The following is a 15,368-nucleotide window of genomic DNA, read 5'->3' as shown; positions in this document are numbered from 1 at the left end:
ATGCATATACTATGTATTATATATCTAATATTTCTCCACGCACACACATATTCCAAATATATATATACCGACATTTTATATGTATATATATATTTATATTTATAAGAGAGGACTATAAATAACCAAAGCCACCGAGAAGAAACGAGAGCCGAAAAAAGCGTGTAAAACACCGTGCCGAAACCCGCAGCGATCCGCTCGCTGATTTCCAAGCCCGTCCCGCCGAGAGGGTTTGGGCAGAAAAGCTCTCTCGTTTCTCCGGCTCCCCCGATCCCCGAGGGGGGCTCCCGGGCTGCCAGCCCTTCGCCGCCGTCACCCTCAGACCTTTCGCCCGCAGCCCAGTGAGGAAGAGGAGGAGAAGGAGGAAGAAGGGGACATTTTTGGCAGCTCCTGGCACTCACCGGGTGAGGTGTTGACACGGTGCGAAAAAACCGAGGGGAGCGGCGTTGGGTCGGGGAGGCGGCGAGGCCGGACAAGACGGGGGGCGGCCTCCCGCCTGCCCCCGTCCCAAGCACGGAGGTTCTTTCTCTCCATCGACCCCCTGGCAAGAACACAAGGAGGAAAAGAAAGCAGAAAGACGCATAAAATGCTAAAATAATTTTAAAGCCCCCAACCTCGCAACAAAATGAGAGAGATGAAAAAGAATCTAATAAAAATGTGATGAGGAAGGAAAAAAAGGGGGGAAAGAAAATAAAAATAAGGGGTGTTAAAAGGAAATAAAAAATTAGGGGGGGGGGGGGGGAAGTGGAGGTTGGGGTTTGCCCACATTGCAAGTGGACCCAAGGGAGAGTACCCTGATTTCGTGTGGGGGAAGCATTTTCCTCGTGGGAAAGCGCGGGGCGCTGACCTCTCCCCTCTCCCTCTCTTCTCTACTCGCCGAACCGCTGGGGGGGAAGGAACCCCCTCCGCCGTGTCCGCCCACCCCCGGGCTACCTCGGCAGCTCCTCCCGACCTCACAAAGGCGCGCAACGAGCGCGCAAAGGCCGCTCAAGGAGCAAGCTCGCCCTCACCGCGTAGAGTTTCCTCCCTGCCGTCCCCTGCGCCCCTCGCCACTTTACGCGCCTGCGGAATTTCTTCGTGTCTCGATATTCCCGCCGGATCCTGCGGCTGCCCACCCTCTCGGCAGCCCCTCCTCGCCCGCCCGGGGTGTGAGCCGATGGGAGGGCCGAGCAGCAATTCATCTTGATTTGTTTCAATTGTCTGGCAATGGCAAAGTTATAATCCTGTATAATTTCACGAACAAGCAGGTTGAGAATGAATGGGTCAATATTATTTAAAACAAAACACACGAGAGCACGACCTTTCCCTTCAACGACGTGTTGCAGCACGAAGTCGCAGGAAACTCGGGCTAACCTCTCACCCCCCGCGCTCCACGGGGTTGCGGTTATTTGGGCTGCTCTTTGTTTCTCTTCATGTCTGAAAGGGGGATTTGGAAATAGAAATGTAATATTACATGAAGGATCTCCCCGCTAAAGGGAAAGAAGGTGAGCGCAGGGGGCGGCAAAGGGGACAGATTATTTTGAACAGGAGCAGTTTGTTTGCAAGCTGGCTTCTTAAAATTCCCATTTTTTTTTTCCCCTCTCCCACTCCCTTTTCTTTAATGTAATAAAAGCTTCCTTCACAGCAGGACAAATTTATGCTCGAGATGCAGCAACTTTGTGGCTGGTAATTCTCGAGTTCAATGATGGCAAATAATCCATTTTCTCGGGGCTGCGCAGAGGAAAAAATGGACCCAAGAGATCCAAGTCCCATGTTTCTCTAGTATGCAACGTTAGTACGAGGGATATTTTTTTTTAATGCGGAAAAAAATGCCAGCATTTATTTGTATTGCAAAAATACTACCCCGAGTTGCCAGAGAACGAGATCCAGTGTCAACTATCAGTCAATCATGGCAGACTAGTTGCTGCTGCACAGCTTGGCTCAGTAAATAAAAAATCCAGACAGAACTGTATGCTGTATATTTTACTCCCATGAAATAAAACACATTTTTTTTTCATGTTTGCTGAAAAGTAAAACAATAATATTGTACGAAATGTTATACACAGGGCATGTTTTACATTGCAATATCAGAAACATCATTGCATCCACCAGAGGTACTATTCTAAAACTGATATTCACACAATTTTTTAATAATTATATGTTAGAAACATACAGTGTCGCATTTAGTATATACATTCCCTTGCTCGCAAGCGAAAAAATCCTAATCGCTTCTGTGTAACATGCTTTATTTTAAAGCCTAACCTTTTAAAAACACTGTTGTGATATTACTAACAACTGCTTTTATAAAATTAATTTGACATTTCGATATATATACATCCTTTCAGTCATTTTTATGTTAACAATGCTAAACTTAAAAAATAACAAGCTTATAGTAACATTAAAATGTCATATCATATCCAGTCAAACATTTGTCCATATATATATATATATATGTCCTTGTAACTGTTGAAATACTCTTAGTGAAAGAAAGATCTCAGAATCTGTAGGAGGTCCTTTGAAAACAAAGGAACTATCTTATTTCAGTGGTTTCCTCTTTTTTTTTTCCTCCTCTCTCTCTCTCTTTCTCTTCCTCTCTGCCTCTGATTTTTCCTCCTTTCTTTTTCTCTCTAGTGCCCATTACTTTCTAGTGAAATTCTCAGTCTCTGCGGGAAATGGGGAGGGAATCCCACGCAGTGTTTCCTACTTGGATATTTCACACGGGTCTGTCCACCGCGTACTGGCAAGCGCTCAGGTTGGAAGCGGGGTTCTGCACACTGGCATAGCCAAAACTGGAGTGCTGCTTGGCTTTAAGTCTCAGACTCGCCAAGCTCGAGTTACATGTGTCCCTATAAACATACGGAGGTGTTGGAGGAGCATAAGGACAGGCTGGCGTTGGCACTGCAGAATTTAGGGAGGGATTGCTCAAGTTGTTCAAGTTATTCAGGCTGTTGAGGCTGGAGCCGGGCACCCCGGTGACTGCAGAAGGTACCATGCTTGAAGACATACTCATGGAGGATATGGAGTTTGGAGGGGAGAACATGCTCTGAGAAGACAGAGGGTTGACATTCATGGAGTTGAAAAAAGGAAAGCTTTTGGTGGAGAGGGAGGCGGAGGTCAGGCCCTTGGCTGCCCAGTTGTTGTACGAGTAGCCGGGGTACATGTCATCGTAGGGCTGCATGAGGCCGTTAAACTGCGGACCGAAGCCGTTTTTGCAGAGCTCGGCTTGCTGGTTCCTTTCTCTCTTTCTCCATTTGGCTCTGCGGTTCTTGAACCAAACCTTTGGAAACGGGGGGAGAGGGAGGGAGGGAGATGCGAGTTAGTCAGGAACCACCACCACCACCGCAGCCCTTTGCAGGTTCTCGGGGCAACAGCCGAGCCTGTCCCTATAGAAGTTATATATAAAAATGTATACGAATATATATATATATATTAATATATCTCCACATATATAGGTTCACCTCCTCCTCTGTGGAACCCTGCGCTGGGCCGGGGCAGGGATGCGCTGCCGGACAGCCGAGCATCCTCAGGGCCGCCCGGGTTTAGCAAGGCAGATTCATGGCCGCATCATTCCACTCTTACCACAGCCCCCCCGTCCCCCCTCCCAATCCCCCTGAAGCCCTCCACATAATTTGTGATGCTCTAATTCACGCCACAGAGGCCAACGCTTCCTTCTTATTCTCTCTCTTCTCTCCTGCCCCCCGCCCCTTCATTTCTCTCTTGGGGTTTTTTCCCCCCCCTCCTTCTCTCTTGGCTTTTTCCGTACTGAAGCCATCCAGGAAAAATACAAAAGTGCAAAACCGAGAGTAAAACGCCTGGAAACCCGCGGAATATTTAAGGCGATGGTACGGGAAAGGAGGGGGAAGCCAGCAACTAATAAATCGTCGCTTCAGTTTGTTAAAGCTGCAAGTTCCTCTAGCGTGAAAGCTTCCAGAACCGAAAACCACTTTCTAAACAAACTTGTTCGACTGCTCTTTGGGGGGGGGGGGGGTGAAGGGGGGGGGCTGGGGGGGGGAATGGGAGGAAAAAAAAAGAAAGAAAAAAATCACCATTTAACACCGTGCTAAATGAGATCTAAGGGACCCTCCTCCCCACAGACAATGGGAAAAACGTGCCCTTCCCCAATCCACATCTGGGTGTCTGACCCGTCGGGCAGCCGCCAGCAGCCGCCTTACCGTGTGTATTGAAACCACCGCGGCCCCGGGGTGTTTGTGGTAATCTCCACCCTGGTCGTGTCGGACGGGGGCCGCCCGGGCACCGCGGGGACGGGCCCCGTCTGGAGGCACTGCGCGGACCCATACAAAAACTTCCGCGGAAGCCGCGCCGCCACCGACAGCGCTTCGTGCTCCCGGAGGACACCGGCCTCGGCCGGGCCCCGCTCCCGCCGCGTGGCTGCCCCGGCGCCAGCACCGCCGGCCTGGGGCTGAGAGCCGGCCCCGCTCGCTGCCGCCCCCGGTTCTCACTGTCTCGCTTTCCTCAAGCGACCTCGGGGAGAGGATTTATGTGGGATTTCCGAAAATCTGGAGGTTCGGCCCACTTATAGGCTTCTTTTTGTGTGCGTGCGTTGGGGTTTGTTGTTTTTCTTTTTTCCCCCCAGCGCGGCGTTTGCAGGCGAGCAGGACCCGGCCGTGGTATCTCTGCAGCGCCGCGATGGTCCCATAAATCTCAGAGGGGGGTAGAGGGTGGAGAGAGACGCTCGTCGAATTGTGAAACCCAAAGAAATAGAAAATGCAAGGAAGGGCACGTTGGGAGTGCCTCGGAGTGAAGCAAAGGCTCTTGTGTATTTTACATCTTTTTCTCATTAGAGACAGCGCAGGTTGCAGCCTGTTCCAAGTTGCTTTCTTGGCTTATGTTTTCATTAGCGTTTCGATCAAAAGGAGCGGGACGCATTGCACGGTGAGGGCGAAACGTGCAGCAAACCATATTTCAGAGACACACAGAGAGATCCCAATCTGTCTCGGTTTGACAGAAATGTCCTGCTCTGCCCTGCTTTTGTGCAAAGGCTCTGAAGTTTACATACATGCCGAAATCGAAAGCAGCTGCAAATATTTCAGCCCTCCTTCCCTCTCCCAACCCTCCCTGACCCCCGCTGCTCTGAGCCGGGGTGCCGTGTCGGGACTTACCCTAACCCTGGCCTCGGTGAGGTTGGTCCAGACGGCGATCTCCTCCCTGGTGGACATGTCCGGATAGCGATTCCGCTGGAAGGTGGCCTCCAGCTCCTGCAACTGCTGGCTGGTGAAGTGAGTCCGCTGCCGCCGCTGCCTCTTCTTCTTGGAGGGGTCCTCGGGCCCCGCATCCTCATTCTTGCTCTGTTGGCTCTTATCCTTCTCTGTAAGTGGGGGAAACAAAAAAAAAACAAAGCGGAAAACGAGGGCGCCTCAGCCTCCTCTCCAGCGGCCGGGCGAAAGCTTGTCCCCAGTGCTACTGGATCCCACAGACTGCCCCGAACGCGACTCGATGCTGTAATGATTAACCCGCGCCGGCCTCCCGCCGCCGCGGCCCCTCCGCGCCCCGCGGACACCCACGGGCGGCTCCTCCCGGTGGAGCAGCCACCGCCGGGACAGCGGGACGGAGCCGCCTCTCCGTATGCGAGCTTTCTGCCTATGTGCATGCATACTACTCTCCCGTCTGCATACACGTAATTCGTTTTATTTGCTTATCTACACCCATATTATTCGCCCGCCTGTAACAATATTCTTTGTCCGTATATACCCCTATTTGTCCGTCTGTGTCGATATTACTCTCCCATCAACCCCCACGTTATTTGCCGATCTGTATCCATGTAACTCGCATACCAGTATACATGCTGTTCTCCTCTCCTTACACATGTCATTATCTTCCTATACGCCGACACACAGACACCGCACGCGAAAAACCACGAAACGCATCTCGGCCCGGGTGCGGGATGCTCCCGGGCAGAGGGGCGGCGGAGCATCGCGGTCCCCGGGGCTGCCAGCCGGGCCGGAGCAGGACAGGGCGGCGGGGCGCCCGTCGGGCTGGGGTCCCTGCCTCTCACCCCCTCTTACCTGCGGCCTCGGGGCTGGAGGTGTCGGAGATGGTGTGCACCTCCAGCCGGTGCTTAGCGGACTCCAGGGAGGAGCGCGCCTGCCCCGGCGCCAGCGCCGTCGCCATGGTCAGCGCGGGCTGGTGGTGATGGCAGGATGATGAAGAGGAGGAGGAGGAGGAAGGTGAGGAGGAGCACAGCTTATTCCCGGCTCCGAGGCGCTCCAGGCTTAACGGGTCCTTCATGCAGTTCATCGGCAAAAGGACGCCAAAGTCTACGTGCGCGCCTGGGGGGTCGATAGGAGAAGGTGTGCGTGTGTCTATAGGTGTCGGTACGTGTAGGAGGGTCCGCGCAGCGCCCCCTCCGCGGACGCGGAGCAGCCCCGCCGCTCCGGGGGTCAGGGCTGCCGGCCGGGAAGCCGCGCCGGGGCGGGCGACGTTCGACTAGAGCCCGGGCAGCACGGCGAGCCTCGAAGCCCCCGCCGCCTGGGGGGGCGCGGCGGCGGCGACAGGAGAGCGGGCGAGTCCGGTCCTGTAAGAGCCGTCACGGCGACACGGCTGCTCCCCGGCCGGCGGCCCCCGGCCCGCCGCGGGGCTCCGCGGGGCGGGGGCGGCGAGGCGCGGCGGCGCTCCGCGGGGCGCTCCTCTCCGCTGCCCGCGCATGGACCCGCGCTGCGGCCGGCCCCGCACCGCATCAGCTCAGCCGCTTCCCTCTTGGCCTGACATCTTAAACCGGCGGCGGCCTTCCCCGCGCCGCACGTCACCCACCCCGCCCCGCACCGCCCCCGCACCGCCCCTTCACCGCCCGCCCCGCCCCGCCTGCGCCCCGCCCCGCCCGCGCGGCCCTGCGCGCCCCGCGCCGCCCCCCGCTCTCTCCCGGTGATGGGCACACCCGCCCCCCTCCCAAAACCCCCGCCCGGTGTGCCCCGCGGCGGTACTCGCGCCCAGAGAGCCCGGCCTCCGCCGCCGGCTCACGGGGCACCTCGTCGGAGCGGCTCCGAGCGCGTCCGCTCCGCGCCTCGCCGCACTCCCGGACCTGCGGGGGTGAGGAGCGGGGAGCTCGGCAAACCCAGAGCCGCTGCAGCAGGGTGGAGGAAAGCCCGTTTCCCTCCTTATGGAGGGGGTGGAAAATAAATGGGACGGGGGCGCGGCCGGTTAGACGGCGGACCTTGTGCTGATAGCAGCGACAATTAAACACAAACGACAACAGCCTCCCCTCTGAGACACAGCTACGGAAAGCTTCACACCGCGCTCGGAGGTTCACGATCTTTTGTAGCCCCCGCGCTCGCCGGCTTTCTGCTCTTCCTCTGCCCGCACTGAAGGCGGAGAACACGGGGGAAAAATCCTCTCCTCGGTTCTGCCATTCCCGCCCCTTCCCTGTAACCGGCTTCCCAAAAGTTAGCCCCCAAGGAGGCTTTTCCACCCTGGTTTTGCAACTTACTCGCACAGTAATCCGCGGGACCATTCCCCCCTCTCGGTATGCACCCGGAAGAACCGTGCCGCGCCCCCGGGGCGCCCGGAGCAGCCCACGATCCCGCGCCCACGCAAGCCGTTCACAGAGTTTGGCCGAGCCCCACACCGGGCCGGGCGCCGGCATACAAACCTCTCACACCCCTCTCCGAGGTCTGGGGACAGTACTTGACCCCTCGCCCGGCAGTAGAGGGACGGGCTACACTGTCCCGCAGTCCCCGCTCGTGGGACCGCTTATAGCCCCGGAATGAGGCTGCTGCGGTCCCGTGGTTAGCAGGAGAAAGGAGGAGCGGGGCTGTTTCACACGCGTCTAAGGCGGGGACAGGTTGTCCTCCCCTGCTGGTCAGGTCCTCCTGGGGCAGAGGAGCTGTCCCCGAGCCCTAACCCGCAAAGCCGACACTTCCTCGGGGGAGTCATGACCGTGGTAGGGATAGGGATTCCGGAGGAGCCCAGGAGCAGAAAATGCAGGTTTACGTCTCTATCTTCAATTTATCTGGCTGGTCACTGGTACTGAAAAGTTACCGAAAGCTTCCTCTTGATGTGGCCTTACACATGCGCATCCCAGCGCCCAAACTTTTCTGTATCCCGTTCCCATCCCGTCCGCCACAACCCCCCCACCCCTCCCTCCCTCAAGGGTCTTCCTTAGTCGCTGATTCTCGTTCGAGGTACGTATCATCCATCGCAATCTTAGTTATCGCTAAACTATACATATTACTTTCGCAGCCTGTTAGTAAAGAAGGTTAAATTAATTTACATTCTGCTCATTATCTGGTGTTTAAATGACGTGTTTTTATCCCTGAGATTTGGCAAAGAATCTCTTTCCTCAGACCCCACAGCGTTTCGATGAAGACAATGCTCTTACATTTGTAGTGGATTTTAATCTGATAAGACTCTAATTTGCTTAAGTCTTTTAAATAGGGGGTTTTAAATGATTCTAGCCGTTTTCTTATTGAATTTCCTCTAATTCCCACAAGATCATAAAGTATATGTGTAAAGTAAATATTTCCTCCCTTTGCACCGGCAGCAGATGACCTATAACTAAGTCAATATGATTCCAGCTCCATTCTGCACAATTTGTTTACCAATCATATCCCAGTTTCTTCTTAACCTCTCGCTACCTCTGTGGTCCCGCACCTAGAACCACCCCCCCCGGCCTTTCCCCACGGCGGGGCCGTGCCAAGACCGCGGGCAGGGGGCTGCCCCAGCCCCGGCCGAGCGGGCGCAGCCTCGCCCTCTCTGCGACGGACACCTGGGAGGGGGCGCTGCCCCTCTCCAGCCCCCACGTCGGGGTTATAACAAGTGTGCAAAGCCTTGGGGAGGGGGAGCCAGAGGGAGAGGTGATATGGTGGTATCTCCTCCTATCCGGTTTTTTTTTCAGACAGGGCAATGCATCCCTGTCGTAGATGACACCCAACACCACTTTTTTTTTTTTTTTTTTCCTTCATTTTTCTTCAGTCATTTTGGGGCAATGCTGGTTTCTTCTGCCGCGACTCGAAACGGAAAGTCCCTCCCGCGTGCGGGGCGCGGAGTGCTTGTTATGCGCTTTCTGCCCACGCAGGGCGAGCGCCGGTGCCCGCCGGTGCCCGCCAGCCGCAGCCTCGCCGTCTTGGGACATTTGACGGGGGCAGGCCGTTCCCGGCGCGCTTCCCCAGGGAACGGGGAGAGGAGGAGAAGGCTCCGGCCACCGCACCGCCCTCTTCACACCTTCTCTAGTTCCAGCCCCGCGTCCCACAATCACAGGCAGGGACAGACCCTCCAGCCGTCCCCGCGCCCCGAAAAGGAGTGCACAACACTGGCCCGGGCACTGGCAGCCCAAAGGGAGAGGCTGTCGGCATTTCCTTACGTGCCTTTGATTAAAACTCCCCCAGCCCGGGCAGGAGGGGAGCTACCACACAGCATTAGTTGTCATGGTGACCATAAATCACATAAATCCAAAAATACCCACCTATAATCTGAGATGAAGCTTTTATTTCCCAAGTGAAATAATATTTTAAAAGCTGTCAGCCAACCGAAAAACAACCTAATTGTAGTCACCCAGGTAATATATTAGCGGTAAAGGTTTCAATTAAAATGTCAAGTGTTCTAAAATTTTTTTTCTTTTTTTTTTTTTTTTTTCCTGGTGGAAGCTCCCATCGCCTCTCGGGTTCGGGTCCTGGCCACGAAGCCATCCCCGCCAGCTCACCCGTGTACCGGCTGTCCACGCCTGCAGCGTGTGGCTGCTATCTCCAAATAAAACCCCCAAAATATTTTGGGAATTGCTCTCTTCCCCTTTCGCCCTGCACTGCAGGGCCCGTCGGGGATGCGCCCCGGTGGGCTGGGAGGCATCCGCCGCCTGCGAAAAATGGGGCATCGGGGCTGCTCCCTCTCCGCTTCACCTTTTTAATTTCGTGGGAGTTTTGGTGTGGTTTTTTCCCCGTTTGTTTGTTTGTTTGTTTGGGGTTTTTGTACGTGTGTGTGTGTGTGTCTTTTTTTTTTTTTTTCCTTCACAGTTTTTTGAGCTCACCCGGGATGCCCGGAGTCCGCTCCGGTGCGGGAGGCCCGAGAGTAGGACCGGGAGCTGAGCGGCTCGGCTGGGGGTGCCGGAGGGTGGCCAGACCTACTGCGGGTATTTATTTTCCCACTTTTGCTTTATCTCCTCACGAGATCTTTGTTTCTAGGCGTAATACTCTCCTAAATGGATAAATTGGTTCTTATGTAGAGCCTCCAACTAGTCCTGTTGTCTTTTACCTTTGGCTTGTTGTCTTTCGCCTATCTTGGATTACCGGGTATTCTCCTCGATGAAGAGCCATTAATTACCCATTCAGTCAATATTAGGAAGACTACAGAGCTTTTTACATAGGATTAAGAAGACATCAGATTGTTCCGTTAGTATATTCCTACTCACGAATAAGCTTTCGTTATACATTTAGTTTTCCCTGGAGTGAGGCTAACAACTGCTGCATATATTATTCTCAGACGACAACCGCGGAGGGGGAAAATTCTGTAAGCGAAGAGCAATAAATAACTTCTAATTTGCGCTTGGCGGGGGGCGCGGGACGAGGCGCGCACTTTCCGCGGCGCCCCGAAGGGCCAGCGCACCAGCGGAGTGCTTGAGCCCCGGATAGCGGACATCCCGGCTCCACGTCTCGGGTCACAATTCCGGGGACAAATTTGGCCACGCTATGTGGAGGGGAGGGTGTCGCTCGGCTCTGCCTGGCGGCCCAGCGGCGGCAGCGACGCTCCGGCTCCGCCTCGGCCCCCCCGCTCTGGCTCCCTCCCGCGGGGGCAGAGGCTGCGCGCCCACCTCGTCCCGGGGCTCAAAAAAGGCACCGGCGACCTTTGCTTTGCACGCTGCAGTGCCTTCAAAGGGTCTGACTGGAAAGCTGAATCAGCGTTAGGTTTTAAAGTTTTTGTTTTTGAAAAAGAAATGTTCAGTTACGGAATATTCAGACCAATTTTTTTTTTTTTTTTTTTGGCGGTAGAGTTGAAACAATCCATTTGGAATGCTGAATGGTGATATAAAACGGAATGTAATTTCAACATTTTATGCTGGAAGCTGCTGTTTCAGCAGATTCACCCAGATTATCGATTACAAGGAAGGACTCCCTAAGCAGAATTCACAGACCTAAAAAATCGTATAGATTACATATATCTGTATACAGGTACACACAAATAGCTTAAGCATCCTTTCTCTGCATAAAAATTATTCAGATAAACCCACCACTGACAACCATTTACGTATGCCGTGGGTCTGCTGAAGCATGTGCTGAAGTTTTCCTAATTTTGTGGGACTGGTCACCCATCAGCAATATTCCCGTCTCTCTGAAGAAACCTGACACCCTCCGGGCTGCGTTTGACACTCTAGGCTGCAATAACATTTTCATACTTTCCCATTTTCCTTTCCTCGGCGTGGCCACGGACTCGTATCTTCTGGAATAACACTCCCCCTCCGCGCCCCATTCCCCGCGGGAACCCGGCATGCCGTGTCATTTTGGAGGGTCTCCTACTGAATTTCGTTTCCTCCTTTCGTAGAACCATCGATTTGACCAAACAGTCGCATGTTTTGTTATTAGTGCCAGTGGCTCTAGTTAGCGATCATTCTCCTCGTGGCCACCGACGGTGCCTATCTCGCGAAATTACCTCACCGCCTTCGTAATTTCCAAAGCCGAACTGCGACAGAGGGGGTTCCACAATCGCCCCTGCTTCCTTCCCCGCCTCCCCCGCCAGCCAGCCCCAAGGATCAGACTTTTTGCAAAGTAAATCCCAAAAGCATGACGTCCTTACGGTCAGATAAGACAAAAATCAACGCGTACCGCGCGATTTTAAGCAAATCAAAGCCAAGACCCAAAAATCCCTCCGGTATCACGAGAAAACACCCGTGATTTCTACGATTTACAGCAAGCCGCCCGAACAGTTCAGGGCGTCTCGGGACTTGCCATTATCCGTCGCACAGAGGCAGGGACTGAGGCAGCACACAGGGTTGGTCCCCACATCTGCAGGGATATATTCCCATATCTGCAGGGATATATCCGTATCCGAGGTCGTCGCGCTTTCCCTTCTCCGTAAATGGGAACGTTTTAATGGTCAGGCAACACCGCGTTGCTTCTTGGACTCGGACGTATATTTTAATTAATGGCATTAAAGGTGTTTAGATAGCAATTTCCCCTGCAGCCCGGCGAGTAAAAAACAGACCGGCTGGTATGGTAACAAGGCAGGAAATTTTGCGTGTACTACAATAATCCAGGTTCATAATTGATGTTTAAGAAAATAACCATTTGTTTCTCGGCAGAGGAAGTTAAAGTTACCATGTCAGGGAGCATATGTGGATATTACTTTTATAAATACTTAGTCGAATAAAGCTGACTTGGAAGGGGCTCATAAATTTATTATATCAGAAAGGTCCCCACTTTCCCATTAGATCGTGCTAAGGGCTTTGATTAAGACCACCTGTTCATCAGGAAGAAAAGGCAGGGGAGGGTAAAAAGGCCTTTCTTATTTGCAAACCATATATAAAGCAATGTCACCCTTCCTTTCCACGTTATTTAACACTTATTACTGGCCGAGGGAAAAAGTGCCAGACTCTGGTAAAGCCTATTTGTGCACAATTTAATATCGTGTATGTTTCCGGGATTAAAAATTATCGGCTCGTAATACTTTGGCGTTTGGAATTACCCCGGATTTTGCTCGCTAACCTTCCTTTAGCCTAAGCGTTTCTTCTTCTAGGGGTTTTGATGTCCAGCTAGCAAATCCTGTTTAAAGTCCCCCGGGGGCGGGTGGACTCGGGAAGGGGACGTGGCCTCTCCTGAAATCATTGGATGTTATTTGAGAAATAGCGAGCTGTTTGGCCAAACAGGGTTAATACAGTATTCTTACAAGGAAGTGTTTAACCACGAGACCAGGAATACGTGCATTATTAATTCACTCTAGTTTCCTGTATTATTAATTCAGGTTAATGTATTTTATTTAAACAAAATTACGTTTATCTTGGATTAAACAGTCTCTCGAAATACAGAGCGCTTGTTTTCTTCTTTGTAATATGTTTGCATTGCTGTTTTTCTTTACCACCCCTCGGGCTCGCCTGTCAGACCCCCTGAAATGGGCAAGGGAAGAGAGGCAGGAGTTCACTCTGCCTGCAGACGCGGCGCTGTGGGGGTGCCTACCTCTGGGGGCGGGAGAGGGCTGGCGGCTTGTTTACGGGCGAGGGGGTGGTGTCAAAAAATAGAAAATAAAAATAAATACGAGAGCGACGCTGCGGATGTCTAAACGGCGCGCTGACAGCGATGCTTTTTTGGGGGGCACGCGCTGGCGGCGGGAGTTGATGCGCGGCTGCAGCCGCGGGGGTGCGCGCACCCCCTTTGCCCTTTCCCTTCCCTCTCCCGCGGCCGCGCACCTCCAGGGGCAGGCGGCGCCCGGCGCCCAGCGCGCCGCCGGCGGGCAGCAGAGGGCGCCCTGGCGCCGCGCAGGCGGGCCCGACGAGGCGCTGCCGCCGCCGCCCCGCAGCGCTCCCGCGGAGCGGCGCGGAGGGACCGCCGCGTGTCACCGGCACCGGGGGGCGGCCGCTCGGACACCGTGCTGCCGGCGGGCTCCGTGCCGCCCTCCGGCGCCTCGCTCATCTCCCCCTTTGGATGTCCGCCTTCCCAGAAAAAAGTCGCTCGACGGCGGCGGGCTACACCCCTGGGGACGGGGACACGGGCCAGGGGGGACAGGGAAGAGGTAACTGGGTGGGTGGGTGGTCAGCGCCCGACGCTGCGCAGCCCTTCGCGGAGGCGGCGCCGCTTTCCGGGGGCCGGCCCGCCTGGCTCCACACCCGCGCACCGCTCCGCACGGCAGCGGGGCAGCTGTGCCTCCGGCCCGGCGGGTGGTGGTGTCTCTTACCTAGCTGAACACAGGCGGAGACAAGTTTGCGGCAGTTGGACTCCATTACCCGTTATCTGCAAAAGATGAAGGCACCGGAGTTTTAAAACAATTATTTTGGGATTGAAAAATACATGCCAAAACCCGAAACCCAGCCGCCCCGGGAGCTACGTCGCAACGATGCGGGCTGGATCCCGCACCTTTCTCCAGTGATACACGCAGAGTGTCCCCTCTCCCTGCGTCAGCCTCGGGTCCCACATAAATCACACCACAGGACCGGCGCAAACACCCGTGGCTGTTTCCCAGCCCGTCGGACCGTCCGGCCTCCCTCCACCTCCAGATATTTGGGGACGTGTAGGAGAGTCCCCTAACCTCGTCACCGTGCTCTGCCGCGGGACAGGCGGATCCCGGCGGCAGGGGTGCCGTAGGGCAGCGGGTACCAGCAGCCGCTCCCCCACCGCGGCGGAAGTTGCGCGGCAGCGGCTGCGCCTCCGCGCTCCCCGGCCGCCACCGCCGCCTCCTTCTATCTGAGAGGTCGGGCAGTAAAATCACAGGATTAGTGCCTGATTGAGATGTCTGTTCGTGAGATATTACAAAATTCATTATCACAGCTCTCTACTAACTCGATATGAAGTAACACAGATGGGATTTTATTAGTCCAGGCTTCAAATGTTTACTTATGATAATTTCAGGGGAAATTTGCATGTCACCATCATTTCGGTAATCTTTCTTCTTCTTTTTCGCTTCTTTTTTAATGTCTGGACCGAGCGCATTATTAGCTGGTCCTTAGAAATCCGGCAGCCTGGAGCCGAGGCATGTTTGGGATGAGCAGCGCCAGACGCAGCACCTACCAAGAAGGCCCCCGGCCCTGCCACCCTCTGCCGAGCAGGCAGGATAAGGCCGTGAAAAAAGGGGAGAAAAGGGGGGAAAATAAAAAAAAAAAAAAAAAAAAAAAAGAAAGAAGGAAAAGAGGGGGGGTTTAAAGGAAAGGGGAAGGTGCAGTTATCGGGATTCCTCGGGGTCATATCGTGACATGGCGATTTATATTCCCAGCTGAACGACGCCAGAGAGGAACTCTGCTCCCTCCAGCAGCCGGGCCTAGCACAGAGCAGTGCCTAAATTAACCGGGAAGGTGATTAAGAGAACCTTAATTCTTCGCCGATGGTCCTTATTTCGGGATCGGTCTCCGTCAAGATTAGTCCTGCGTGACAAATGCCCTCCCTCGCGGCCTGCCTCTATGGCTGATTTATCTCACGAGTGGGTACACACAGCTCCCCCCACGTACACGCACCGCCACCGACGGGAAGTTTTTCCTCTCTATTGAAATGCCGGTCTCCTCGGAGAAAAGTGCCTCTCTCGGACGAATTATTCCTTCCTCGCCCGTATTGCTCCTTTCCCTTTCTCCTCTCCGTATCCTCTTAATTTTTGTTGCAATGCACTTCGCAGCACGGCGCCAAGGGGAGCGTTTTCCCATTGTCTCCAGCCCGGCGACTCAAACGAAAGCAACTTCACTTGTTTTTCCACTTTCCTTTCTCCGAGTACCCAGATTTAAATACCTCCGAACCTCTGCGCGGCCCGCAACCCCAGCA

At 54.3% G+C, this 15,368-nt stretch overlaps 1 protein-coding gene across 2 annotated transcripts; it reads right to left on the bottom strand.

Moving 5' to 3' along the window:
* Positions 1 to 2,689: 2,689 nt before the first annotated feature.
* On the bottom strand, positions 2,690 to 13,851 carry PITX2 (paired like homeodomain 2; the record flags this gene model as incomplete). 2 transcript variants are annotated; one of them, XM_082281460.1, is made up of 4 exons in its annotated part: positions 13,801 to 13,851; positions 6,000 to 6,263; positions 5,097 to 5,302; positions 2,690 to 3,253 (listed from the first exon to the last, which is right to left on the bottom strand). In XM_082281460.1, the coding sequence occupies exons 1-4, from the start codon at positions 13,844 to 13,846 to the stop codon at positions 2,690 to 2,692; spliced, it is 1,080 nt and encodes a 359-aa protein (XP_082137586.1). In that variant the 5' UTR covers positions 13,847 to 13,851. The 2 variants fall into 2 exon arrangements, with proteins under 2 accessions (XP_082137586.1, XP_082137587.1); XM_082281461.1 differs by lacking the exon at positions 6,000 to 6,263.
* Positions 13,852 to 15,368: the final 1,517 nt, after the last annotated feature.

Source organism: Coloeus monedula (assembly GCF_965178545.1).
Source record: "Coloeus monedula genome assembly, chromosome: 5".
Lineage (NCBI taxonomy): Eukaryota > Metazoa > Chordata > Aves > Passeriformes > Corvidae > Coloeus > Coloeus monedula.
This window is presented reverse-complemented; position numbering and strand designations above follow the sequence as displayed.